This window comes from Trachypithecus francoisi, unplaced genomic scaffold, assembly GCF_009764315.1.
Source record: "Trachypithecus francoisi isolate TF-2019V2 unplaced genomic scaffold, Tfra_2.0 Lachesis_group14, whole genome shotgun sequence".
NCBI classification, from domain to species: domain Eukaryota; kingdom Metazoa; phylum Chordata; class Mammalia; order Primates; family Cercopithecidae; genus Trachypithecus; species Trachypithecus francoisi.
The window spans coordinates 49,941,369-49,967,615 of record NW_022681459.1 but is presented as its reverse complement, the minus strand read 5'-3'; the positions used below and the strand labels follow the sequence as shown (position 1 = coordinate 49,967,615).

Genomic DNA, 26,247 nt, shown 5'->3' with positions numbered 1-26,247 from the left:
TAATCCAATGTTGGTTGTTGAAAAATCTGATGTCAGTCTGATTCTTTATCCTTGACTAAAATCTTTTGCTCCTCTCTGGAAGCTATTAGAATACTTTTCTTCGGTTTTCATTTTGACTATCGCATGATCTAGATGAACATTTTTCTTTATTTCTTGTCTTGAGCACATTTCAGTACAGGGTCTTTCATCCTTTGCTTTTACTCTGGGAAATTTATCTTCATTATATCTCCCTCTTCATTTTTTTTTCTTCTTCTTCTTCTTCTGGGATTCCAGCTAAATGGATTATTTTAGCGGTTACCCTAGGAATAGCAATAAACATACTTCATACAGTCAGAAGCGAATGTGCATCTTGATCCTCTTCCAGGGCAGCATGGGGGCCTTTGAGCAGTTTCCCTCCCTTCATTCCTCTTCTTACTGTGCAGCCGCATTCTAAAATGTTATACCCCACATTATGCTTGTTTGTTCAGCATTTATGTAGGTGCACAGTATCTGTTATTCATTCATATGTCTCAGATCTTCCCTCTGGGGTCAGTTTCCTCCTGCCTGAGGTATATCCTTTCATGCAGGTCTGCTGGTGCCAAACTAAGCTTTTTGTTTGCCTGAAAATGCCTTGATTTCACCTTCATTCTTTAAAGATGGTCCCCCTGGGTGTATAATTCTAGGCTGGCAGTGCATCTTTCAGCTCACGGAAGATATCACTTGACTGTCTTCAAGCTCCCATTTCTGTTGATAAGGGAACAGCTCCTTGGAAAGTGATGTCTTTTTAAAATCTGGCTGCTTAATAGTTTCCTCTGATTTAGTTTCACTGCATAGATTTAGGTGCAGGAAGTTCTTTGTTATTTTATCTTCAGGTACAGTTCCTCTTCCCTTTTGGGACTCTTGCTAGAAGTATGCCAAACCCTGCTCTCAATCTTGCTGAGCAAGCTTACAAGATTCCATTGCAGGAGGTCTGACGGGAGACTCTGCACTCAAACTAGCTCCCAGTGGAGGCCAGGGAGCCTGCTCCAGGGACCTCACTCTGTCTTCTCCCTGTAGCTTCTTGTCTTTTCTGGGTTTTGTTTCTTTAAATTCAGTTCTATCACATCTTCTGACCTGTGTTCAGGTGATAGATTCTAGCTACTAAACCATTCCATAGGGTTCTCAATTTCAGTTATTTTTTTTTCTTTGTCAAATTTCTATTTGTTCTATTAGGACTTTCCTATGCCACATTTTATAGTTTTCTATTTCCTATGGTTATTTTCAAGTATGTTTTTTATTTCTTGTAGGGAGGAACAGGGAGGGGCTCTGTCCTATCACCTCACTTAAAGTCTGTGCATAGTGTTTGATAGTTTCACATTTATTTACTGTTGGGTATCTGCCTTCACACTGGGATGTCGGCTGCATATTATTGTTCTCTGCCCATGTCTGAACCCTCCCGACCTCCTGTGCCTGTCAATTGCTTTCTGTCCACTGTCCTCCTTCCCTCTCCTTTGACCCCTGTCCTACGCCTGTGGCGGGGCCCCTGCCAGCCCTACTCACGGCAGCGGGTACTTCTTCCACAGCAGTTTGGCTGGTAGGGTCTGGTACACTGTCTTCTGCTTCCCGTCAGAGCTGGGGCTGCTGGGACTGCTATGCACAACCTTGGAGCACTCCATTTGTTCATCCCACGAGCCGGACAGCACATAGTGGGCCTTGCCCTGGCTGTCACTCACCACTCCTGTCACCTGTGGACATTGGCAGGACCAGCATAGGCGCACACTCTGCCCTGGGCCCCCTGGGGTGCTCAGAGGTGGCTGGTCCTGCTTACCTTCCGGGCTGCCTCTTTGGAGAAGTAGCTGTAGGGCAGGAACTTCAGCTGGCACCGGTCATTGGTCTTATGGTTCACAATCTCGATGTCCCCTGACTAGCAAAGGAGGGCAGTGGTCAGCGGCCAGCCCCCGGGCCATACACCCTCTCCCCAAGGGTGCCCCTGACCTGGTCGATCCAGAGCTTGCCCACGATGATGTTGTGCACAGTTGAGGTGCTCTTCCTCCACACGTAGTGGTTCCCACTGGCCTGGAATTCTAAGTGGATGGCACCTGGAGGTGGGGGACAGGTCAGAGGTCATGCCCCCCATGCAGGGCTCTGGCCAGTCTGCCCTTAGGCCTGGTGTCTTGAGAACCAGGCTGGGGGTTGGAGAGGCAGGCCTACAGGGAGGCCTCCCTTGGAAGCCCCCAGCTGGCTTTTGCATCACCAGAATCCTCCCTCTTAGGCAGAATGTCTCTGTCCCAGGAAGGCACCGGGCCCCAGCTCACCTAGCGGCATGATGGAGATGTATTTTCCCCGGAACTTGCTGGAGATGGTGATCTCCTGCCAGAGGCTCCAGCCATGCTTGGAGAACACGTAGTGCGCAGCTGAGGGGGGGTGGTGGCTCACCTGAGACCAGACCCATAGGACGTGAGCATCTGCCAGACATGAGCCCAGGTTCCACCTCCCCCAGCCAGGGAGGGACAGCTTGTGCTGTCTCAGCAGGCACAGCTCTGTGGCCATAGGAGCAGTCCTGGCTGTTCCTCAGGTGGCCACGGACCCAAGGCAGGCCCCCAGGAAGGCACTGCCTTGAGCAGAAAAGCGTCCGGGTGCTGTCCTGAGCCTCTCAGTGCCTGGCTTCTGGGCTGTGAAATAGGGGTGATGGCAGACCTCATGCCTCAGACGTGCCTGTGACAGGTGCACTGAGGGCTGATAAAACAAAGGGTGTCACACTGTGCCGAGGGTTTCATGTCCACTTCTCATCTAATCCTCCCCACATGCCCAGTGCGGCTGCTGTGCCATGTTATACCAAGGGGGCCCAGACTGGCAGTGTGATTTTAGCCAAGGGGCAGTTGGGCCCTGCCCCTGGCCAGCTTGGCTCCAGAGCAGGCATCCACATCAATGCACTGTCCCCGGCCCAGCCCTCCCCTGCCTCACTGGCAGTGCCACCAAACTTCCCTTGTCTGTTCTTCCTTATTCCATGCTCCTCTGGCCGTGGGACCCAGGCTTCCCTCTCCTAAGTCTACTCCCCAGGACAGCAGCCCTAGCCTAGCCCTGCCCCTGGCCTCCAGCTGCCCCTGAACACCTCCCCTCAGATAGGCAGAGCCCGACCAGGGCAGAGCCGGGCTCCCGCTGCCCCTAGTGTGCCTCGCCTAACTTCCTGTCTCCGAAAAAGGTGCCTACTTGCTTCCTATGCCCCAGGAGTGCAGGCCTAGCTGCAAACCACCCTGGGAGATGGTGAGCTGGCCCTGAACTCAGCTGATGCCTCCCCAAGGAGCCCGTGGGAAGCTCTGCCTCCTCCTCACCTACACTTCAGCATCCTGCCCTTCCAACCACTCACACCAAATGCTCTGCAGCCTCTATGGCTCTCCTAATGCTCCTCCTCTAACCCTGAGCAAAGCCTACCTGCCCTTCCTTCAAAATGCATCCAGTATCTGCCCCCTCCACTCCCACCTCCACCTCCCCGGGCCTCCCTGTGGGCCACTCCCTCCATTACAGGAGAGGGCTCCTCTGGCAGGTCAGGAGGCAGGCCCCAACCCAGGTGTACCACACCTCCAGCTGCTGCTTCTCCACCCTCCTTTCGTTTCCTCCCTTCACTCTCTCTGCATCAGCAAAGCTGCTCCTTGACCACCCAAAAGAGCTGGAAGCAGCCACAGTATCCACCCTGCTTTCCCAGCCCCATAAGCACTGGAGCCGTGTCTGTTCACTTCCCAGCTGAAACCTCCATGCCTGAGCAGCACCTGGCATGTCGAGGGCATCTAACGTCTGCTGAATGGAGAAATATATTCACTCCAGGGTTCAGGCCAAGGACCTGGGATCACCCTGACTGCCTCCCACCCGCATATCCAAAGCGTCGGCAAACCAGCTGGCTTATTCTTCAAAAGCTGCCAGTGTTCTGGCCTCCCCCTTCACCCAGGTCTGGCCACCGCACCCCTGCGTGGGTCACTGTGGCCGCCTCCTAACAGGGCCTTGCAGCAGCTGCAGCCTCTTCAACTAGCACCAGGATCTGAATGGCCAGCATCCCATGCTCATGCCAGGAGCCAGGGCAACGCTGGCACCAACAGAATCACCTCGTTTTCAACCAGGACGCCCAGGTTCAGCATGGGGCTGCCACTGCTGAGGCTCCTGGGCCTGGGTCTTGGCATGTCTCCGTGGGGAAGGGGTGGCTGGGACAGGCTGCTGTCACTGGCTGGGGCAGAGTCCATCCCACTGCACCCAGGCTCCTCCTGCCAGCTGCCTTCAGCTCAGTGGTGACCCCATGCTCCTCCCCAGCAGTGCCCACAGATGCCCCTCCACCTCTGCTCCACAGCACCTCTCCACGGGGAGCTTATCCTCCCCGTCTCTGCAACCAGGCCTGACCCTGTCCTCACCATGCTGTGCTCTCATGCCCCTCGCCATCTCCAGGAAGCCCTGTGCTGCCCCTGCCATGGGAGGCCATGCTTCCCAGCTGGACCTCAGCTTGATGGCCCCTTGGGTATGGGCAGTGGGGGTCAGAGGCTGCATCCCATTTGTCACCTTGGGCCTGGCAGGAACAGCTTGGCCAGAGTGTGGGCGGGCACCACCCAGCGCCAGCCTAGCCCGCTCACCTGCTCACAGAGGGAGCGCAGGCCCATGTCGTCGAGGCGGTCTAGCTCGAAGGTCTCCCCCAGCATGGGGTTGAAGGGCTTGGCGATGCGGTGCACCGTGGTGGAGTAGGAGGACACAGAGAAGGCGGCCACCAGGCACATCTGCTCCACCGAGCTGGTGCAGTGCACCGCCTTGTCCAGCAGGTGGTGGTACTCCAGGTCCTCTGTCAGCCGCTGGAGCATGGACAGGGGCTCGTTGAAGTTCACCTGTGGGTGGGCAGGTGGGCAGTCAGGCTGGGCACCAGCCCCGGCTTGGCACGGTGCCCTTGCTTTTCTCAAATATTCAGGGACATCCCTGCTCAGACGGCACCTTCACAGTGAGGCTCCTCTGATGGCCCTGTCCAACACTGCGGCCCCCAAGCCATCACCTCCCTGGCCCCTCCTGCCTGTTTTCTTCACAGCCCTCCCCACTTTCTGGTCTGCTGCATCCTACACACTTTTATCATGTTTGCTGTCGCTCTCCTCTGCTCGGATGGACACCCGCCAAGGCCAGGGGTTCTGCCTGGCCCACTGCTGTATCTTCAGTGCCGAATCTTAGGAAGCAGTGAGAGAATGAGTGAATGAGCACATGAGTCTGTGGGTGGAGGAAGTGGGTCTTCCCCATGTTCTGAGCTGTGATAGGACCTGGCACAGGATGGGTTAGGCCCAGGGCCCCTGTCTCAGTGTCACATAGGGCAGGGTCACTCTCCCCACCATGATGCCATCAGGTATGAGTCTCAGCTTCCTCGTGTTATCTTGCTCCATTCTCCCGGACACTGTGAAGGGGGTGTTGTGATTCTCCCCACTCTACAGATGTGGACACAGAGGCTGGAGATATGAAGGAACTCGTTCTAGGTCACACAGCAGAACCGTCTGGCCTGGTGGAGACGCCACTGTAGCCAGGTGGCATGAAGATCCAAGTTCTGCCCTCAGCCCACTGTGTGACCACACCGAGTCTGCATTTCCTCGGGATGGCACCAGGGATGGCTGCCAGCTGAAGGAGGGCCCACCCCTCCACACACAGCCCCATCCTGCCACTCCCCATCTACTGATCGGGACAGCTGGGACATGGTAAGGCCCCATGAGATCCAGAGGTGCTCTGGGGCCCCCCAGGTTGCTGATCCATGCAGAGCTTCTCCCTGGCTCCTTCTGTCAGAGCCCAAAGATCCCTGTACTTTGGAAGATTGGGGAATGTCTATGTACATGATTAGATAATTAGTTACATGCTCCTCAGGTGCCATTAAGAAAATGACACTCCAAGGCTGTGTGTACTTCACACAGGCCATTACTTCTCATCCATGCACAGGAAAGCAGCCCCAGAGGACCTGCCAGGGCTGCCCTGCCCGAGCCACCCACCGGCATGGGGATCCTGGAGAGCTCCCGACCGATGCAGTTCTTCATGATGCTCCAGAGGTTAAGGCTGTAGTTGGGCTTGTTGGGGATGCGGACTCGCCTCTTGACTTTGGACGAACCCTTGGGCACGAGCGAGGCACCATCTAGTACCTGCCACAGAAGTGGGGACACCCCCGTCAGCGGAGGCCAGAGCGCCCCCTCAGCTTCCAGGTATCTGCCCTCCACCCTGAGAACTGGCACACTGCTGGTGAAGGGCAGGGTGGCGCTCCTGGACTGGGGCATGGGCCTGCCTGCTGGCCCTTACAGTGCTCCCCCTCACTTACATTGTCTGCTGAGCTCCAATCCACAGAACTTGTCCCCGTGCTACCTTCAGCTTTTCTGCAGGAAACACAAAGCGGGAGGCAAGTTACTGATGAATCCCGAGGCCTCCTTGGGACCTGGCCCATCCTTTCTGTAGACAACATCGTTTTCATTGCTAGTAAATGTCCTGGTCACTGCCGTGTGTTCTGTGTGTAGACAGACACCGCATAACAACATTTCATTGGCGGATAGTGTATATGACAGTGGTCCCATAAGACTATCATACTATATTTTTAATATACCTTTTCTATATTTAGATACACAAATCCTTAACCACTGTGTCACAATTGCCTACAATATTCAGTACAGTCGCATGTTGTACAGGTTTGTAGCCCAGGAGCAATAGGCTGTGCCATATAGCCCAGGTGTGTGGAGGCTCTATCAGCTAGGTTTGTGTAAATGAGGCTCACACAACAATGAAATCCCATCTAGAGCAAGACAGATTATTGATTTTTTGAGACAGGGTCTCTCTGTTGCCCAGGATAGAGTGCAGTAGCATGACCATCGCTCACTGCAGCCTCGATCTCCCTGGGCTCAAGAGACCCTCCCACCTCAGTCTCCCAAGTAGCTAGGACTGCAGGCCTGTACCACCACCCCTGGCTAGTTTTTGTATTTTTTGTAGAGACAGGGTTTTGCCATGTTGCCCAGGCTGGTCTCGAACTCTTGTATCAGCAATCCTCTTACCCTTGGCCTCCCAGAGTGCTGGGAGCCACTGGGCCTGGCCAAAGCAAGATTTAAAGGAAAGAAAACCCCAAGTAAACAAGTAGATAGCTGGTGAAAAGACCAGATGCAGCCTAAGACCAGGGTGGGGGAGGCTCTGCCCAGATGCAGCCACCTTACCTGTCTTCCTTGGCCTCAGTGATCACGGTGATGAAGGATGTGGAGTCTTCCATGGCATCAAAGTACTCAGTATCTTCATCTTCCTCACTGTCCTCTCCTTTGGGAGTCAAGAGGCTTCCTAGAGACATAGGCAGAGCTTTAGTTTGTAACTTCACAAAAGGCTCATCTCGCCTCCCTAAGTCCAGAGCCAAGGGCTCTCTCAACCCCCATCCGGCCTCACTCCCCCCTCCTGCTTCAGTCACCTGGGCAGCCCTGGGCCGCAGCCACCCTTGCTCCCTCTGCTAGAATCATGTGCTTTCAACGCATTCATTGCACAGGGGCCTCTTTCTGGAAGCCCCCCCCACCCCGGCCCCCGATCTCTCAGCATGCGGGTCCGTCTTTCTGTGGCCCAGCTTCCCTTTCTGTTGGATCCCTGTCCACGATCCCCATGACCCCCAACCCAAGGCTAGGTAGGTGGCCACCTGGCACCAGGACACCCGTGCCACACAAGGGACAGCTGGACTCATTAAACTTAACTCTTGAGAATGTGAACCTAGGTGCAGAGAAACTGTTGCCAGTGGGTGATGGGCACGGGAGAAACAAAGCACAAAAAGGCAGTCCAGAGTTGGCCAAGCCCAGCCCACATGTGGACACAGCCAGGGATATGCATGTGGGGGAGCAGAAGTTGTATATGCAGAGCCAGCTGGCAGAAGGTCATGGGACAGCCCTGCCCTGGCCGCCCGGGCACTCACCCTCAATGAAGCCCTTAGAGGGGTTGGCCGGCCGGCCGGGGGCGCTGCGGAAGGCCCGCTCGAGGCTGTTGTGCTGCTTGGCCAGCTGCTCAATGGTTTCCTCCAAGTGCACGCGCTGCTCCTGCTCATACTGCAGTGCCCGCTGCCATTTCCGGCTGTGTATCTCTGCTAGTTCCAGGAAGTCCCTGCAGGCCTGGGGAGGGAAGGGTGGCGGTATGAGACCCTGGCCTCTGGCAGGGGCCCATCTGTCAGAGGCATGTGAACCAGAGCAACTCCATCTTCAACAGGAGCTGGGTAACATGAGGGTGAAACCTACTGGGCTGCATTCCCAGACACTAAGGCATTCTAAGTCACAGGATGAGATACAAAATACAGGTCATAAAGACTTTGCTGCTAAAACAGGTTGCAGTAAAGGAGCCAGCCAAAACCCATCAAAACCAAAATGGCAACGAGAGTGGCCTCTGCTTGTCCTCACTGCTACACTCCCACCAGCGCCATGACAGTTTACAAATGCCATGGCAACATCAGGAAGTTACCGTCTATGGTCTAAAAGGGGGGGCATGAATACTCTACCCTTTGTTTAGCACATCATCAAGAAATAACCATAAAAATAGGCAACAAGCAGCCCTGGGGGCTGCTGTGTCTATGGAGTAGCCATTCTTTTGTTCCTTTACTTTCTTAATAAACTTGCTCTCACTTTGCACTGCAGACTCGCCCTGAATTCTTTCTTGTGCGAGATCCAAGAACCCTCTTGTGGGGTCTGGATCAGGACCCTTTTCCTATAACACATCTGCTCCCCCCACCCCCTGCCATTCCCTGTGAGGATTAAGCTCTGATATTTTTTATCTTGCCCAAATTCCTATGTAAGGCGTCTGGGGAGTCATGCCCTAAAAACCATAAATTCTCACCAGATGGGTTTTATTTAACCCTATATATCGTGACTTACTTTCCAACCTGACTGGCATAACATTACAAGTCAAGGAAGACAAAGTATTTTATCCCAAAACATGCTTCTTGGCCGTATTTTGAAGTGGTCCCGCAAAGCTGTCCTTTGTGCGGGAAAATGTGTATCTGTCAAGAATCCCTATTCACGTAGTTAGATCGTTTTCTTCCAGGCCCTGCCAATCCTGAAGAGACTGAGTTTTAGCACCTTTTTTTAAGGTCTGATTAGGAAACATCTGTCATCTATTGTCTCTAAGGGGAGCCACTATAAGACTTAAAAAGAACCTTGGTCTCCACAATCTTTTATCTTAACCTGAACATTTCCTTTCTATTGATCCCAGGTCTTTAGACGACTCAGCCAAGTGCCAACCAGAAAATGTTTAAATTAACCCATAGCCCGGAAGGCCCCTCCCCACCTTGCTTTTGATTTGTCCTGCCTTTCTGAACCAAACCAATGTATTTCTTAAATGTATTTGATTGCTGCCTCATGCCTCCCTAAAATGTATAAAACCAAGCTGCACCCCGACCACCTTGGGCACATGTTCTCAGGGCCTTCCAAGAGCTATGTCATGGCTGTGGTCACTCATATTTGGCTCAGAATAAATCTTTTCAAATATTTTGCAGAGTCTGCTTCTGTTGACACCTGCAGTGAAGAAGGCCCTGGGGGCCGTCTGGCTTCCCCCTCTGCTGGGATGGTAACACACATGCTCACTGCCTGCTTTGGCCTCCACGGGGATGTGGGAACCGTAGCCTTCTCAGAGCCCACCCAGCAACCAGCACTCACCCTGGTTGGCCTCCCATGGTCAGGATGCCAGTTGGGGAGCAGCAAACCCAGGTGCCACGGGTCTGCACATTGCCTCCCCAGCAGCAGCTCGCCTGCCACGGGTCTGCACACTGCCTCCCCAGCAGCAGCTCGCCTGCCACGGGTCTGCGCACTGCCTCCCCAGCAGCAGCTCGCCTGCCACGGGTCTGCGCACTGCCTCCCCAGCAGCAGCTCGCCTGCCACGGGTCTGCGCACTGCCTCCCCAGCAGCAGCTCGCCTGCCACGGGTCTGCGCACTGCCTCCCCAGCAGCAGCTCGCCTGCCACGGGTCTGCGCACTGCCTCCCCAGCAGCAGCTCGCCTGCCACGGGTCTGCGCACTGCCTCCCCAGCAGCAGCTCGCCTGCCACGGGTCTGCGCACTGCCTCCCCAGCAGCAGCTCGCCTGCCACGGGTCTGCGCACTGCCTCCCCAGCAGCAGCTCGCCTGGAGCTGAGGTGGCTGCTGTTGCTCATCATGGCAGGGGCTGAGCTCACTGCAGCCACATCCTCCCTGCAGTGTTAGGCCTCAGGTTTGTCACTGGCCCTTGTCTACCACTGGGCCGGTCCCTGGCCGTGGCACAGAAGGAAGGAAAGCCACGTTCTGCTATCTTCCCCAGCTCAGAGAGGTAATTGGTCTTGTCTGGCAGAACTGGGACTAGCACTTTCTACCAAGCTACCTCAGAGTCTGAATCTCATAACTGCTTTTAAGGTTTTCCCTTCAAGCTTGTGGCCTACTAAGACATCCAGATTCTTTTCAGCTTCCCAGGTCCATAGGTGGTTGCACCACACAGTTTTGAAGCAGGGGTGGGTCATTCTGCCTTGTCATTACAGTGGAGAGGATAGCTCAGGCTTCAGCTGTCCGTGGAGGCCAGTGAGATCCAATCTAGGAACCTCTGGATTTGCCCTTTCTGGACACATTCTTTAACCCAGTAGGAAGGGACGTTTCCTTGGCCCACAGCTGCATCAGTGGCCCCAGCTGCCACTCCCCAGCACTCCCTCCCCACCCAATTGCCCCAGCTGACTTGGAGCACCCACTGAGCTCCATGCACATTGCAGGCTGTCCCACCCCAAAGGAGGAAGATGGGCACACCAGTCCTCACCTGTGACACAGAGACAAGGCAGCTGTTGAAGAAATATCAGGAGCTGATGTGGCAGGTGGGGCGAAGGAGCACTCAACAGACACGTCTTGTGGATCACCTCCCGCATCTGCCCTGGCACCTGGTGCCCAGGCCCACGACCGCTAACTCCCACCACTCCTCAGACCTCTGCAGCATCGCTCCCCCAGGAAACGGCCTGCCCCCTCAGTCATGCCCACTCAGACGCCTGCCCACTGGGTTGGTCTCTCCAGCGACTGTGCTAGAAATGGCCCTGAATCAGCAGCTGCTCCCAGATATTTGCTGCCGAGTGACACCTACCAGGGGGGTGGGACTGACAGCAGTGTGAGCGAGCTGGGGGTGTCCTGAGGTGGCCTCGAGAGGATGAACCAGCACCTCCAAGGGTGGGAGGCTCCCCAAGGCTCTGCATTGGGACACCCTGCCTGGAAGCTCAGCAGGCTTGCCCGCCCCACAGGGAGAGCCCGAGCTCTGGTGGCCAGCCTGGCTTAGTGGAAAGGGTCCCCAGCCCAGCCCGCCCCTGCTCCAGAGCACTGGCTGCACAGCCTGCCCCAGGGACGCCACTCCTTGAACAAGCCCTCCTCTGAGCACCTTCCCTTCCCCATCTCCCTCACAGCACCACGCAGGGTGGGCAGGGCGTGCCTCCCCATTGCAGGGATGTGGAAATGGGGCCTGGAGATGCGGCATGGCCTGCCCAAGGAAGCCAGCAGAGTGTGGTGGCCAGGGGCGCATTATCAGGAGTTGGAAAACCTGGGTTCCAGCAGAAGCCCCTTGGCCCCTCTGAGCCCACGTCCTCTCTGTGAGACAGTGATGCCCGACAGATGCTGTGCCCACAAGCTGCCCTGTCTCCACTCACCCAGCAAAATTCTCCAGGTAGGAGGAATGCAATCATCCCCATTGGATAGATGAAGGTCTCCTCCCTGCACGTTGAGGCAAGGGGAAAGGTCTCCTCGAGGAAGGAAAGAAACCTCCTTATCTCATGCGCCTCATCCTGATGATGTGTGAGACTGAGTCCAGGATGTTGAAGGTCTGGGCTATTTTGAGTTTATGGGTCTATAAGGCTGTCTCTTGGGTGTGGGGCTGCAGTCACTGTCCATCATGCAATTTGTTGACCCCATAGTGGGTCTGGGTGGGTCCTGGGAGACCCGGCTCCAGGCCTGACTCCACTGCTCCCTGGCTTGTGACTGGGAGCCGAGCCTTTCACCACCTGGGGTCCTACAGTGGCCTTCCTGCTTCACCCACAGCCCTGTCCCTCTCTCACTGCTGTAGGCCTTAGAGTGAGGACCCTGAAAACAGACTCAGAGACAGTGCATCCAGCAGCCAGACCAGACGGCACCTCTTTGTTTTCTGCCAGTGGATGTAAGGGCGGTGGTGGAGGCGGGGGCACAGTATCCCTCTGGGTGCCTCAGGAATGTTCCAGACCCTTACAGAAGCACTGTGAGGTGGGTAGACAGAGACTCCCACCCCAATCCCAAGACAGCAAAGCTGGCTCTGAGGGCACCCAACAAGGAGGTGGCAGAGCCAGATCCAGAACCCAGGTCCTGAACTGAGAGCTCGCTGTACCTCCTACCTGGCTGCAGCTCCCACGAGACCCTCCTCCCCACACTGCCCTAAGCTCGGCCCAGTGCTTAGTCAAGTTAGTCTTGGTTCCAGCCACCTGTTCATGGCTCCCTGACACTGCTGCCCTGCTGCCCCTGTGCCACTGGTCGGCTGTGACCCTGGCCCATGCAGGTCTCCAGGCTCTGTCAAGCTGGTCTCATGGCAGGTTCAGAGTGCAAGTCAGGAAGGGCACCCTCATCTCCCTGGGTGCCATTTCAGGGAAGTCCCCTGCATCCTGAGACTGAGGGCCAGGGAGAAGGGGCTAATTAGGTCAGCACAGGGTGAACAGGATGGGATCCCAGGTCTGTCTGGCCCCAGGGCCACCTCCACACAAGGCACGATCCCCGTGCCTGCCTGATGCGAGCAGGGGTGCAGAGGCCAGGGCTGTGCCGTGCATGGTGAGAGGGAATGGGTGCTTCATGGTTTTCTGAGTTCTTACCTGTCTGGGTGCACAAGGCCTCTGCACCCACCCTCCCTCATCCCTGCACCATCGCTTCCTGCCAATCTTCTACAGCCCCCAGAATCATCCTCTCTGTCCACGGGTTCTCACATAGTTGGGTGCTTTGTTTTCATATACCTCATGTCATTTACAGCAAGACTTACAAAAGAGCCATACAACAGCAGTTTAAAAGAGTAGCCAAAGGTCATGGTAAGAATTCCCACAAACTCACATCTGAGGGTGCCTGGGCTTCCCAGCAGCAAAAGCAAAGAGGGAAAGATGACAAGAGAACAAAGATGAATTAGGCCCCCTACCTCCTACCTTCGCTGTTCACGGGGGCTCCAATACTTTAGAAATGACTATTTTCTCCTTCAAGGGAAAATGGAGGATTTGTTGTTTTTTCCACAGATCCAGGCAGCTGACAGCCTCTCATAGACATGGTTTCCAGTCCTCTCCAGCCTCATCTCCTGGGGCTCCATTCCTTCCCAGAGACCTGAGTGTGGCCCACCAGGTCTTCTTGCTTTTCCCTGGCTCAAATCCAAACCCACCTGCTGACTCTGGTGCCAGCCCCGCCTCCCTCACACCGCAGGCCCACTGTGAGGCAGCCCATTGCAGGCATTCTTACAAGCACTGAAGTAGATTTTTTTAAAAAAATAGTGTGCATGACCGAGGAGGAAATGAAGGCTCAGGGTGACTGAGGGACTCGCCCAAGGCCACGAGGAGGTATGTGTAGGGCCAGGATCCAAGTCCCTGAGCATCTCACCTGCATGTCTCCCAGGACACGGAACCAGTGCTGTTACGGTTTACTTTGTAAAGCTAAGTCTTGATTGCTGTCTGGGACCCCCTTGAGGGCAGGGATGTTGTGGGATCCCAGAGCCTTCCTGGTGTGGAGTTAGGTTCCTGGGAGATACTAACAAGGCTGCCTGGGAATAACCCTGTCCAAGCAACAGAGCCCAGCCCTAGCCTCAGAGAGAAGCGGTGGCCTCCCAGCACCCTTAGCCCCAGCTGAGGACTTTGTTCACACAGCCAGGGTTGTTGGCTAATAACTTGGCTGTGAGTGACCTCGATCCCCCTCAAGGCTACCAAAGGGCCGGCTGGCATTGTGCAGCAGGGAGATAGGAAGTCCCTGGGATAGCTGGGCCTCATTTGGGTACATGTGCCTAGGCTGGGCACATGCAGGTCGTAGAGTGTCACAGTCACCTAAAAGCAGAGCAGGGTGAAAGCTGCTGTGGGCTAATATCAAAGGCCTCATGTGTCTGCACCCAAGGCCTTTGCCACCACAGCAGATAAGCTGCCCTGGTCACCCTGTGGATGCAGAGAGCCTGTCCACCTCCTCCAGCCCGGATGCACCCACCTGGTGTCCATCCCCGACTCCCAGGGTCTCCTCTGCTGCTGCCAGCCTTCTCCAGGCCCCATCCTGGCTGTGCTGTGGGGAGAGGCAGGCGCCTGGTGTGGCCCTGCTGTTCTCAGAATGCTGAGCTGGGCTGTGTGCTGTGTGCTCAATAAGCTGGATTAGGCTTGGGGCCCAGCAGAGGGGCTGGCAGGGGGAGGTTCCCAGGGGCCCAGGGAAGGCCTGGCTGACCCAGCCCAGGCCTGAACGTCGTCTCATTTCTCTGAGGCTCTGTGACAACTCTACCTGGGGCCAGGGGACTCATGCTCAGCTGTGAGCAGGAGGAGAGACAGGCTGACCTGAAGCCCCTGCCCACACATTTGTGTCCTGCATTGTTTAAGGGGAGCGGAGTGAGGGGTCCTAGTGGGAGCTGGAGGTGGTGCCTGGGCCCTGCATGGGTGCTACCCCACTGACCACCCTGGGACAGGCCTGTAATCTCCTGGTGCCCTCCTGGGCTTCTACAGCGTCCCTGATTCTGTGACCTGTTAGGTTGATTGTCCTCAGCGTGGGGACAGAGTTCCAGTCTCCCAGCCCTGCCCCTTCCGCCTACCCCCAAGTGCTGCACAGAGGGTTCTGGTGAGAGGGGTGTTGGGGGTGTGGGTGCTCTGAGATGCAGGGCCCCTGGGCAGTGTGGTCCTGTCTCCATGGGGAGGGCAGGGAGCCTGTTGAGTTGCCCCCAAGCAGAGTGAGAACCACAAAGCTTGACAGACAAGGGGTTCTCCACCCTGGGGCAGCCCCACCTGGGGAGTCCAGGCCCTGCTTGCCCACCAGGGACTCTCCCTACTGAGAAGTCCGGCCTGCGGAAGAAGGCTATAAGGGCTGCCCACCCAGGGGAAACCAAGTCAGGGGCCATGCCATGTGGGGTCTGAGCGGGGGTTGCTGCTGGTCACCAGTGCCCCATGGGACAGACATTGAGCGTCTCTGACCTGGAAACCTTTGCCCAGATGTACCCCAGGAAAAGGAGGACAAACTCTAATCGCTTTTGCTGTTCCTAATCTTAATCCTGACAGCGATCTCACTGCTCCCTGGGCCAGGCGGGAGAGCAAGGTGTGAGGTCAGCTAGCCTGGGTCCCCTGTGTGTGACCTAGGGCAGCCTCTGAAGCTCTCGGGAGCATGCAGAGCCAGGACCCTGTCTGGCCTTCAGTGGCTGCCTGGAAACTTCCCTCCTAGACAGGGATGTGAGGGAGGCAACAGAGGCCTGCTAGGCGTTGACGTGGGCAGCCACTGGGCTCATGGAGGAGGTGGGGAGATTGGTCAAATGCCCAGATGGTCCAGGCTGGGCAACTAGCTCCAGCCATTAGCACACACAGGAGGTCCCAGCACCCCTGGTGCAGGGATAATGGGAGAAAGTGCGGCTGGTCCAGGACCTGCCAGGCATCTGACGTGTCTGCCCTCCAGCTCTGGGCTCCCAGATGGGTGGCCGGAGGACCCCCTGCTCTCTGGGTTTCTAGAGCCAAGGCTACCCACCCTCCATGCTGATCCTCACATCCCTTGTTGCCACAGACCCTGCCTCTCACCAGCCTGGGGTTCTGAAGGTGATGAGTGGTGAGATCACGGAGTGTCATGGTCTCCCTGAGCCCCTCTGCATGGCCAGGGGACTCACTGGAGTGACAGGACCTTGCCTCCCCTGCCATTGAGGAGTGACGGGCTGGCCTCACCTATTATTTTTGAGACAGAGTCTTGCTCTTGCCCAGGCTGGAGGGCAGTGGTACCATCTCAGCTCACTGCAACCTCTGCCTCCCAGGCTCAAACGATTCTTGTGCCTCAGCCTTCTGAGTAGCTGGGACTACAGGCGCCTGCCACTACTACTGTATTTTTAGTAGAGACAGGGTTTCACCATGTTGGCCAGGCTGGTCTCAAACTCCTGACCTCAAGTAATCTGCTCGCCTCGGCCTCCCAAAGTACTGGGATTACAGGCGTGAGCCACCGTGCCTGGCCTGGCTTCACTTTACACAGGATGAAACCCAAGCTCAGCAGGTGCCTCATAAAGGCAGGAAGGAACTACGCTGTGATTCTGGTCTTAAGTGTCTAAGACCCAGACTGGGGACCTGTGGAGCCACAAGGGGAAGTGCTGGGCTCCCCCAGGGATCCCTTTGGCCCAGCCAAGGTGTCATGCTGTGTCTCCATCACCTGCCTGCCCCCCCGAGGCTGAGCTCCCAGGGCCTGCTCCTCACAGGAGCCCTTGGCACAGGCTGGTAGCACACAGGGGCTTCAGCCCTTCCCAGTCCCCACCGTGGGTCGATCAGAGTGTCTCCTTGACATGACTCACTCTCGGCACTGGTGAAGAGCTTTCCACTCCAATTAAAACTTTAAAATAGCCTCTCCACATTCAAAATAGTTTGCCACTCACACACAGGAGCCAGCACCATCTGGCTTCCAGTTTGCCAACTGATTTTAGACAAATCTGGAATCTATTTTTACCCATCTCCCCAGGCCCTGGATGAGCAAGCTGTCAGGAGCGGGACGGTGGTCAGCTGGGCCCCAGAGGGACAACGGAGGGCAGCTCCGGGCCTCTCACCCCCGCCTGGGTTGGCCTAAGGAGCCCCCACGTGACCTCCTGGGCCGTGAGCCAAAAGGGGCCTCAGAGAAACCTCAGCATTTCTGGCAGCGGAGGCCCCTTCCGACAGGGGTCTTTGTTTCTATGATGCCCCACATCAGAAGCCCTGTCTGAGGACCCCAGGTTGCTGTCTCTGTTCTGTGACCCTCTCCACAGCAGCCCCTGCCTACCCCCGGTGCCCACTCTGGCTATCTGGTGCCCCCAGTGTCTCCTACTTCCCCCTTGTACTTTGCCCTTGCAGCTGGAGTATCCCCAAGTGGAGTGTCCCCCGAGCCCACTCCATCGAGTGCTGGCTGTGCCGGGTGCCCTTCCTCCTCAGGTTTTCCCATGTCCTTGCCATCAGGATGTCGCAGGCACCCCATACTGCCCGGCCAGCCCTGCAGCAGGCACCAAAGTGTGTCTCCTGAGGGACACTACCTTCCTTGGTAAACCCAGGGACCAAGAATGCGGCATTTGTCCCATCCAGGCCTGGTAAGCATCTACCCTCTGTTGGCCAGCCCTGCCCTCCCTGCTTTCTGCCTGCACTGGGCACCTCGCGCTAGCTCTACCCACTCACTAGCTACACAAAACTCACTCCTGGGAAAGACCTTCCTGCATCCTGCAGAACCTGTGTGTGGGCCAAACTGGGCATCAAACAGCAAGACCCCCATTCTGTAGGGGCCCAGGCCCCCAGCGTGGGGTCCTTCCCCATGGCCTCTTTTCTCAACCACACAGCAGCTCTGCTGTCCCTGCCTTCAGCTTAGAGCAGCACTGCCCACTCTCACAGGCGCCAGCTCTACTCTCTCTGCCCAAGGGCCCCCGAAGGGTCTCTGAGCACCTGCCCCTGCCTCGCGGATAGCACATTCTCCAAGCAGCAGAGGGGTCTTGCTAAAATGCACGTGGGATCATTTTATTTGGCCTTGAGTCATTGACATTGGCACTGAGTCACTTGGCACTGAGTCCCTCATTTCAAGTGGGAGCACAACGCTGTCAGCATGAGGTCCCTTGTGACTGGCCTCCGCTTCACTCCCACCTCCCCTCCTGTGGCTCCCAGTACACACTCCAGGGTGCCTGGCACCTGTGCCCCTGCTCAGCCCCCAGCCTGTCTGCACCTGTGGCCTCTCACCCCATCCCACCTCACTGGCTCTTTCCTCTAAAGGTCTTTTTGCCGCTGACATTCCTTATCACCTATGTGGTTACAGCTCCCACAGGAGGGTGCGGGGCCCACAAGGCTGGAGCTGTGTTCACCCTCACAGCTCAAGGTTCCCAAGTGCCACAGGGGGTCATGTGGTCAGAAGGACCAAGTCCTGGGCCCAGCATGAGTGACCAACTATGAGGAACCTTCCAAGTTCAGGAATGGGGGTCGAGTCAGGTGCAGTCGGTCTGGCCTGGGACCTGCCTTCAGGGACTGGAGGAACAGCAGCAGGAACAAGCCCACAGGCTGCTAAGAAGCAGGATGGAACCCAGCTGCCGGCCCACCCAGGGGGCTCAGGACTACAGGGGAGAACACGCCCCAGCCTCGCTCTGCTGCCCTGGCCTGCAGATGGAATCTGCTCCCGCAGCTTTTTCACTTTGTGGATACTAACACTCCAAACATGAGCTTGTAATATGTACAAACTCAATCATTCTCCACCTTAAGCCAAGTGACAGAAGCAGTGCCGCCGTACAAGGTACACCCTGGTGCTCACAGAGGACGCTGCTGTGAGAGAGAATGTCCCCACCCCATGCCTGGCAGAGCACCTGTGCGCAGGCACGTTATGGTTCAAGACTCATTCTAAAAACCAAAGTCATTTAATAGTGCTACGGAGTTTCTCTTAAATGGCAGGCGAATTCACAGTTACCCAAAACAGTAATTCAAGTGAGGATCTGCTAGGCTGGCTTTTATCAGAGTCAAAAAAATTACCCACTAGGGAATTTTGCCAGACACTAAGCGATTCATTCATTTGCTCCTGTGATTTTTCACAATATTCTCTCCACCCCTCCTCTCTCTCTCTCATTTGCCGAGGCTCCCATGTGCTGGGCTCTGAGCCAGGCATAGAGGCTACAGGCATTGTGAGAGATACTGTGTCCTGCCCTTGCTGGAAGGACAGGGTCAAGATACTGCAGTAGAAAGATCTGTGAGACTCTGCAGGCCTGCAGGTGGGTGATCAGTGGTGCCAGGACAGGGATGTAGGGTAAGGGTGGACAGGGGAGGTTTTCCTGACCTCCTGACCCTGATCAAAGGGAGGGTCAGGTTTATTTCTCTACCATAATGCAGCAGTGTAGCGGGCTCTGGAATCAGGAAGACGTGGGCTCGTATCCTTTTCAGCTGGGATCCTGAGCCCCTCAGCCTTGGTCTCCCCATGCGCAAGCCTGCAGAGTGGGCAGGGAAGGTGCATGCAGAATGTTTGGCATGCCACGCAACGCATGGAGCACTCATTCCCTTTCCCATCCTGGCTCGCCACTGGCAGGGCCTGTCCCAGCCTCTCATAGCCCAGTCCTTAGGAGCTGGGGCATGGGTGTTGGGGGAACTACCACCAGGGCAGGAAGACACAACCAGGGACAGGTGGCCTGTGAGGAATGGGTGGGGAGATGCTGCTGGGCCCACCAGGGATGCTCAGGAATCGTGTGAACCCCATACCCTGCTTCTGTCTCATGGCTGAAAACCCAAGAGCCAAGCTGATCTCTCCAGGTTCCCTGAGGGGGAAGGCAAGCAGTCTACTCTCCTTTCCAGGGCAGTGGGGTGGCGAGGCCACCACCCACACAATTGGCAAGCCTTGCCCAATGACCGGGTCCTGCCCACAGGTCCACCATGACTGGAGAACTGTCCAGAGGCCCAGGAAGGGTAACCGGGTAGGCAGGTGGGAATAATAGAGGGGCTTCAGAGCCAAACTGGTGCAGGTCCCCATCCTGGCCGGAGCAGAAAGACCTGTGCACAATGACAGCCCAGAAGGGAAAATATTGACATTTTCCTTCTCTGCCTGGGAGAAAGCCTACTTCCCATCCTGTGTCTGCTGCCTCGGCCCTCTGTAGGCCCAGCCAAGGCTTGCCTTGGCTCTCCTGCTGGACTGTAGTCAGCTGGACAGGAATCTGCCTCCCCGCCAACTGGGAACCTTCCCAGGCTCTCCCTAAACTTGGCCTTCAAAAGTGGGCATGTGAGCTGGTGGCCCTGGGTCATCTTAGAACAGGTCACACCGATGAGCACATGCCTGACTGCCTGTTCCCTGTGAGTCCCTGCCTGGCACAGGCCTGGGCAGGGATCAGGAGGCAGCTGCTAAGGTCTGATGTCAAATGCCCATCAGGCAGGGCTTTCCTAGCTTTGTGAGGAGAGAGGGGTTGCCCTGAGTTCACGACGGGGCTACTGACTTACTCAGATGCTGACCCCAGAGGGTCCTTCCAAGGCCCACCAAGTGCACGCTCCGAGTCTGGCTAGAAAGAACCCTGCCAGGGCCGGGTGCAGTGACTCACTCCTGTAATTCCAGCACGTTGGCAGGCCGAGGCAGGTAGATTGCCTGCGGTTGGGAGTTCAAGACCAGCCTGACCAACATGGAGAAACCATGTCTACTGAAAATACAAAATTAGCCGGGCATGGTGGTGCATGCCTGTAATCCCAGCTACTCAGGAGGCTGAGGCAAGAGACTAGCTTGAACCTGGGAGGTCAAGGTTGTGGTGAGCCAAGATCATGCCATTACACTCCAGCCTGGGCAACAAGAGCGAAACTCCATCTCAAAAAAAAAAAAAGAAAGAAAGAAAAGAAAGAAAGAAAGAACGCTGCCAATCAAAATGTCACAAGGCAGAGGGAGGCTGGAGCCAAGTGTGGCATGCATATGGAGAGTGTGGTTACCCGTACAATTTAATGCCATGAAATGCTGTTCCGGGCCAGGTGATCCCTCCGGAAGGGGAGTGCAGGGGAGTGCAGGGTACAGGGGTGACCTCGGCAGGCTGAGGCCTCAGGGCTGGGCCTCCACTTCCTCACTGACCTTGTTCAGTTGAGAAAATGGGACTAGAAGGGCTCTGTAAAAGGTAACATCACAGGTAAATGTGAGCCGTGGGCCACTTGGAGTCCTTTATCTAGAGACACAAGATCCACTATGAAACAGCACTTGCTGGCACTCCCACAGGGCTACTGTCGGGGACACCCGTGAGTAAGACACTCAGCCTGACCTCAGGGAGCACAAAGGCCAGTGGGGAATGGTTGAAACAATGGATTAAATGCCACGCGGTGGTGTGCCTGGGAGCTGGGGTCCCAGCCAGGAGGAAGGCTGCCCAAGAGAGGCCTTGGAAAGCCATGGTGATGTCCCTGTGGGGTTCTGAAGGATGACAATGGAGCTGCCAGTACCTGAAGTGTGAGGAAGGGGTGTTCTAGAAGGTACAGCACTGGCAAAGGCATGGGGGGTTGAAACACAGTGTCACTGTTCCAGATTCCCAATCCAGAAACCACCTCCGAGCACCTTGTTCCCTCAGACACCTGGGGCCGAAGCCATACCTGATGTGAGGCGAGGATGGCTGTGGCGCCCTGCGAGGATCTGTGGGTGCGTGGAATGGGCCTGCACCACTAGCTGCGGGTCCTGGGCTCTCGGGAATCATCCAGAAGACCCTCCTCTCTGCCCTTCTAGGATCTGAGGACCTAAAGGCTTATGATACGTCCTTTCCCAAACTTGAAAGAAATTTATAACTCACCTGACTTTTCTTTTCTTTTTTTTTTTTTTTTTTTGAGACAGTCTCACTCTTTCACCAGGCTGGAGTGCAGTGGCGTGATCTTGGCTCACCGCAACCTCCATCTCCTGGGTTCAAATGATTCTCCTGCCTCAGCCTCCTGAGTAGCTGGGACTACAAGCATGCACCATGTCTGGCTAATTTTTGTTTGTTTTGTTTTTTTGAGACAGGGTCTCACTCTGTCGTTCAGGTTGGAGTGCAGTGGCGCAATCTCGGCTCACCGCAACCTCCGCCTCCTGGGTTCAAGTGATTCTCCTGTCTTAGCCTCCTAAGTAGCTGGGATTACAGGTACGTGCCACCACGCCCAGCTAAGTTTTGTATTTTTAGTAGAGACGGGGTTTCACCATGTTGGCCATGCTGGTCTTGATCTCCTGGCCTCAAGTGATCTGCCCACCTCAGTCTCTCAAAATGTTGGGATTACAGGTGTGAGCCACCACACCCAACCACCCTGACTTTTCTCCTGAAACCGGAACAACCCCAGATTCTTTGTGGTCTTGGAGAAAAGTGAAGATGGAGCAGCCAGCCTATCCCTGTAGGAAGAGAGCTGCCTGCCCCAGTGTACCCTGAAGGACAAAGGACACCCTCCGTGTGGGCTTTGTCTGGCCAGCCATCCCTCATTTTAGGCTCTACTTCTATGATCCGGCTCAATCAGAGCCCACAAGGTGGAAAACACATAGCATTTCACCAGGAGGAGGGTCTGCCCTGTCTGAGGAGCCAGTGGCAGTAGAGATTTCCGCAATGCAGGCATGGGCGCTGCTGGGAGCATCCCTGCACACATCACAGTCAGGGCGGGGCTGGGGAGAGGGATGGAGTTGCAGTGGGGTCCCCACAGTGGGATAAGCAGCTCCCTCTGTGAGATCGGGAAAGATTGGGGGTGATGATTTCTACCTTCTGGGGACTGCAGTACGTGGCTTCCATATCCAAGTCCCTGGCTTCCCAGGAGGGGCCCTGGTGGGGCTGCAGCCATGGTTACCACAGAATTTGAAGCTGAAAGGTAAGACACTCCAGGGACTTACAGAGATCTTTGAGGTTGGGATCCTGCCCAGGGTGAAGGTGAGGCTGCCCCATGTCCTGGCCTTGGCATGTAACCACCGCAGGAGGGGGCCTCTGCAACTCTCCAAGGAGGTCACCCTTACCTCCCTAGGGAATGAGAGGATGAAGGCCATCACTTTTCTTGCAGGCCACACAGACCTGGGTTTGCATCTTGGCATGGCCACCTACCAGCTGGGTTATGCTGAGCAGCTCAGGTGACTTCCCTGAGCCTCAGTTTCCACGCTGACACTAACAATCCTTCACAGGTGCTAACCAGGCTGTTGGAAGGAGTAAGTGGTCTGGTACCTGAATAGGCTCCCTGGAGGTTTGGAGGTGGGAGCAGCATGGATGTCCTAGTTACAGAGCCCTGGTCCAACACCTTCTCCTAACAGGTGCTGAAGCCACGGCCCGGCCAGGGGTGGGAACGCATGTGTCCCATGACCTTCAGGCAAGCGGCTGGCTTTGCCTACATGACTCCTTTGCACACAGTGGGGGCTGAACCCTTGATGTCTGAGAGCTATGTAAACAGCCTTTCCAGAACTGCTCCAGTTCCTGCTAAGTGAGGAGTGGCTGTCAGGAAGGGTACCCAGGGGAAACATGAGCCTCTGGGCTAGCCTGGGCTACAGGCACAGTCTGTCAGGGCAACACCGCACTCCTGCCCTCCCTGCCCCTGATTTCACAGCAGGAGCTTGGGGAGGGGCCCTCATGGCAGGCTAACACCAGCAGGTTTGGCAGAACCCAGCCCAGGGCACAGCTTCCGTCACTCAGGGCTGACTCTGCCGCCATGTTCCCCGGATGCTGGAGCTGCAGAAAGGAATCGTGACCAACCCCAGGGGGTTGTGCTTCTCATAAAACAATTCATTAGGCACTTAGACTTGGAGCTGTTTTGATGGCTTCGTAAACACAGATGAGCCTCTCATGTCTGATAAAAGACTGTGCAAGACGGCAGCCAGCTGAGACACTCATTATCTCAGAAAAGCCAAAACTGCTTACTCAAGACAAAGCAGTTTTGGTCTCGGGTGGGGAGGCAGTGCCTGGGAAGCCTCCGGCGGTGGCTTCTAGGAGGGACAGGGAAATACAAACGCATCATTATGTCATTCAGTGCTTCCCATGTGTGTGTGTCCCTGGTAGAAGTATAGCATAATCTGGTCTGTGGGCTGTAAGGAGGACAGTGGGCCTGAGAGGGTGGATGTAGGAAAACAGTGCAGGTGACAATGGGGTCAACATGAAGGGTGGCCCAGCAGCCTCTCACCATCCTTGGCACATGGAGCCAACTGCACCCAACCCCCCAGCACTGTGGGATCTGGGATGGACAAGGTGTACACATCTGCTGAGCTGAGGTGGGTGGGCACCTGCACGCTGAGTTTCCCAGCAGCCGGGAAGGCGGGCACACCTCGCCCAGCCTTAGGCCTCAGGGTGGGATTCCCAAGGCTGCATTTGGGTACTCCAAGCCTGAGCATATCTGAGCAGATGTGGGTGGTGGGGTGGCCTTCCCACCCCACAATCATGCTGCCAACAGGCCAGTGAAGCAGGCTTGGGGCAGGTCTTGGATGCCCAGGGTTTAGCCTGGGCTCTTGGCCTGCAGTGAGCTCTAGCCTCTATCTTCCCACCCTGCCCTTGCATTTCTTGTGGGGCCTGGAGCTTGGTCCCAGCTCCCAGTCCGGCCTTGGTCTAACCTCCTAGTTTGGGGGCTGGGTCCCCCAGCTGGAGCTCACCCAGGCACAAGCACTGCCCACTGTCCCCAGCCAGCAAGATGGCTCTCCTGAACCCCCTTCTCTGGACCTCACTTAGTCCTCTGTAGCGGCCTCCATTTCTGCACAGCTCCTCTGCTCTGGTCTCCTTACTCCCACAGCAGGCTACCCCAAGCTCCTAGAACTGCACCCCTGGCCTAGATATACCACCCTGTGGGACTGTCCTGGGAGGAGGCTGTTGCAGTCAGACTTGTGTCTGGAGGGTGGAGGCCTGGAGGAGCACGCACACTTCTGGGTAACACTCCCCAGACAGAAAGAGGGAAGGCAGGGCCAAGCACTATCCTCCTACCACCATCGAGACACCCTCCTGGCTCCCAGTCATAGCTGTGTGGCTTCCAGATCAGGGTGAGCGGCTGACTGCCACGGCTGGGCTGCTTAGTTTACAACTGCAGTTACCTACGTTGCCTACCACCAGGTTGGCACGACCTCAGCAGGCTCAGCTCTGAGGCTCTTCTAGCTCAGGGAGCCCTCGACTGCAGCCCCCCACCACACGCTCTCCCCTTGTTGTGCACAGCGTCTGTTCCCACTGCATCTGGGGAGTGAACCCAGGGAGGAGGAGCAGCAGCCACTGAGGGCCAGTGTGGCAGCTGTGTCCCTACTGTGTGGGTAGAACTGACCCGCTGGGCTAGCTACTCAACTTGGGGCCCTGACCTTCCTTATCGAGGCATGAATAACTGCAGACTGTACCAGAGTCCACACCCAACTCCAGTTTCCTCCAGACAATGAAGAAGAATGTCCTTGCCCAACAACGGCCGAGTGAAGGAGATGATTTGAGAACCCGTAAGTTAGCTGGGGGGCGCTGGCTTTGGGAAACACCGTGGAACCGCAGGAAATGGAATGCTGACCCTTCAAGCACCCCTGATCACCTACTCAGGGACCCCGGGGCTGCAGCCAGGAAGCCCCGTGCCAGGGAGGTGGTGGGGGCGGGTACTCACGTTGATCATAGCATTGGATGTGATGCGGAAGAGGGTGGCCCGCTCATTCACCGCCTTCAGCTTCTCCCCACTCTCGGATGGGATCTTGAGGCCGTCCAGCTCCGTCAGGGAGCGCTGGAGCGCGGCGCCATGCTTGGCGATGAGGTCATTGCACGTGCTGAGGTCATCTAACTTCAGGGAAAGATTCTTCAGGGTGTAGTGCAGCTCGCTCTTGTCAGCTGGGGTAGTAGCCTCGTCGTCATCACCAGAGTCATCTGTGGAAGAAAATAGAGTTGTTATGGTCATTACGAACAGACGTGGTACCAAGAGGTCTGCACAGCCAGGTCAAGCAGGGCAGGGTGGATAGCGCCATTCAAAAAACATCACTCCCCGAGATGGTGCCCATTCCTGTTCCTGGCCAGGGTGAGGTGCCTGGCCCAGCTTTCCCAGGGTGGGGTGAGCAAGGGCCCACCTGAGTCAGTGGGAAGGACCGTAAAGAGAGTCCAGCTTGAATGGCAGGGCCAGGACTGGGCTTTGGAGGCTGCAGGACTGCAGGCACCCACCTGCGTGCAGGGCACCAGCTCCCTATGTTGTGGTGTGCAGGGAAGGATGGGCTATGCTGGGTGGAGAGGTGGAGACTGCTCTGCGGGCACAGAGGCCCCTAGAATGGAGCCCGAGCTCCTTTCTTAGCGTCGCAGGCCTACCCCAAGCCAATCACTCCCATCCAGTCAATCTCACTTTGCTCTCTGCTCATGCCCATCCCCCAGCCACACCAGTCTGTCCCTTGTTCCCTGCAAAGGCTTGAGCACTCCTGTTTGGGGCCTTTCCCTCCATGTCCCCACTGCCTGGAACCTTCTCATACCTGCCCCCACCAGAGGTCCCACCCCACCCACCCCTTTGAGGGCCAGCCCAATGCCACCTTCTGTCCAAACTCTGCCAAAAGAACCTGGGCAACATGACAAAAACCTGTCTTCTACAAAAAACCAGAAAAATTAGGCATAGTGGCATATGCTGGTGGTCCCAGCTACCCAGGAGGCTGAGGTGGGAGGATCACCTGAGCCCAGGGAGGTGAAGGCCACAGTGAGCCATGATCGTGCCACTGCACTCCAGCCTGTGTAACAGAATGAGACCTTGTTTCAGAAAACAAAACAAAACAAAAACCCA

General features: G+C 56.2%; 1 protein-coding gene across 4 annotated transcripts in view; it reads right to left on the bottom strand.

Annotated features, from left to right (window-relative positions):
- Positions 1-26,247, bottom strand: part of OSBP2 (oxysterol binding protein 2) — a 226,952-nt gene that overhangs the window by 13,492 nt on the left and 187,213 nt on the right. For all 4 annotated transcript variants that reach the window (XM_033233260.1, XM_033233261.1, XM_033233262.1 and 1 more), the window contains 10 exons: positions 25,105-25,358; positions 7,874-8,066; positions 7,143-7,260; positions 6,266-6,320; positions 5,946-6,092; positions 4,572-4,817; positions 2,274-2,394; positions 1,954-2,057; positions 1,787-1,882; positions 1,519-1,703 (listed from right to left, as the gene is read on the bottom strand). In XM_033233260.1, the coding sequence (XP_033089151.1) occupies positions 1,519-1,703; positions 1,787-1,882; positions 1,954-2,057; positions 2,274-2,394; positions 4,572-4,817; positions 5,946-6,092; positions 6,266-6,320; positions 7,143-7,260; positions 7,874-8,066; positions 25,105-25,358 (1,519 nt within the window). The remainder of the gene's footprint in view (positions 1-1,518; positions 1,704-1,786; positions 1,883-1,953; positions 2,058-2,273; positions 2,395-4,571; positions 4,818-5,945; positions 6,093-6,265; positions 6,321-7,142; positions 7,261-7,873; positions 8,067-25,104; positions 25,359-26,247) is intronic.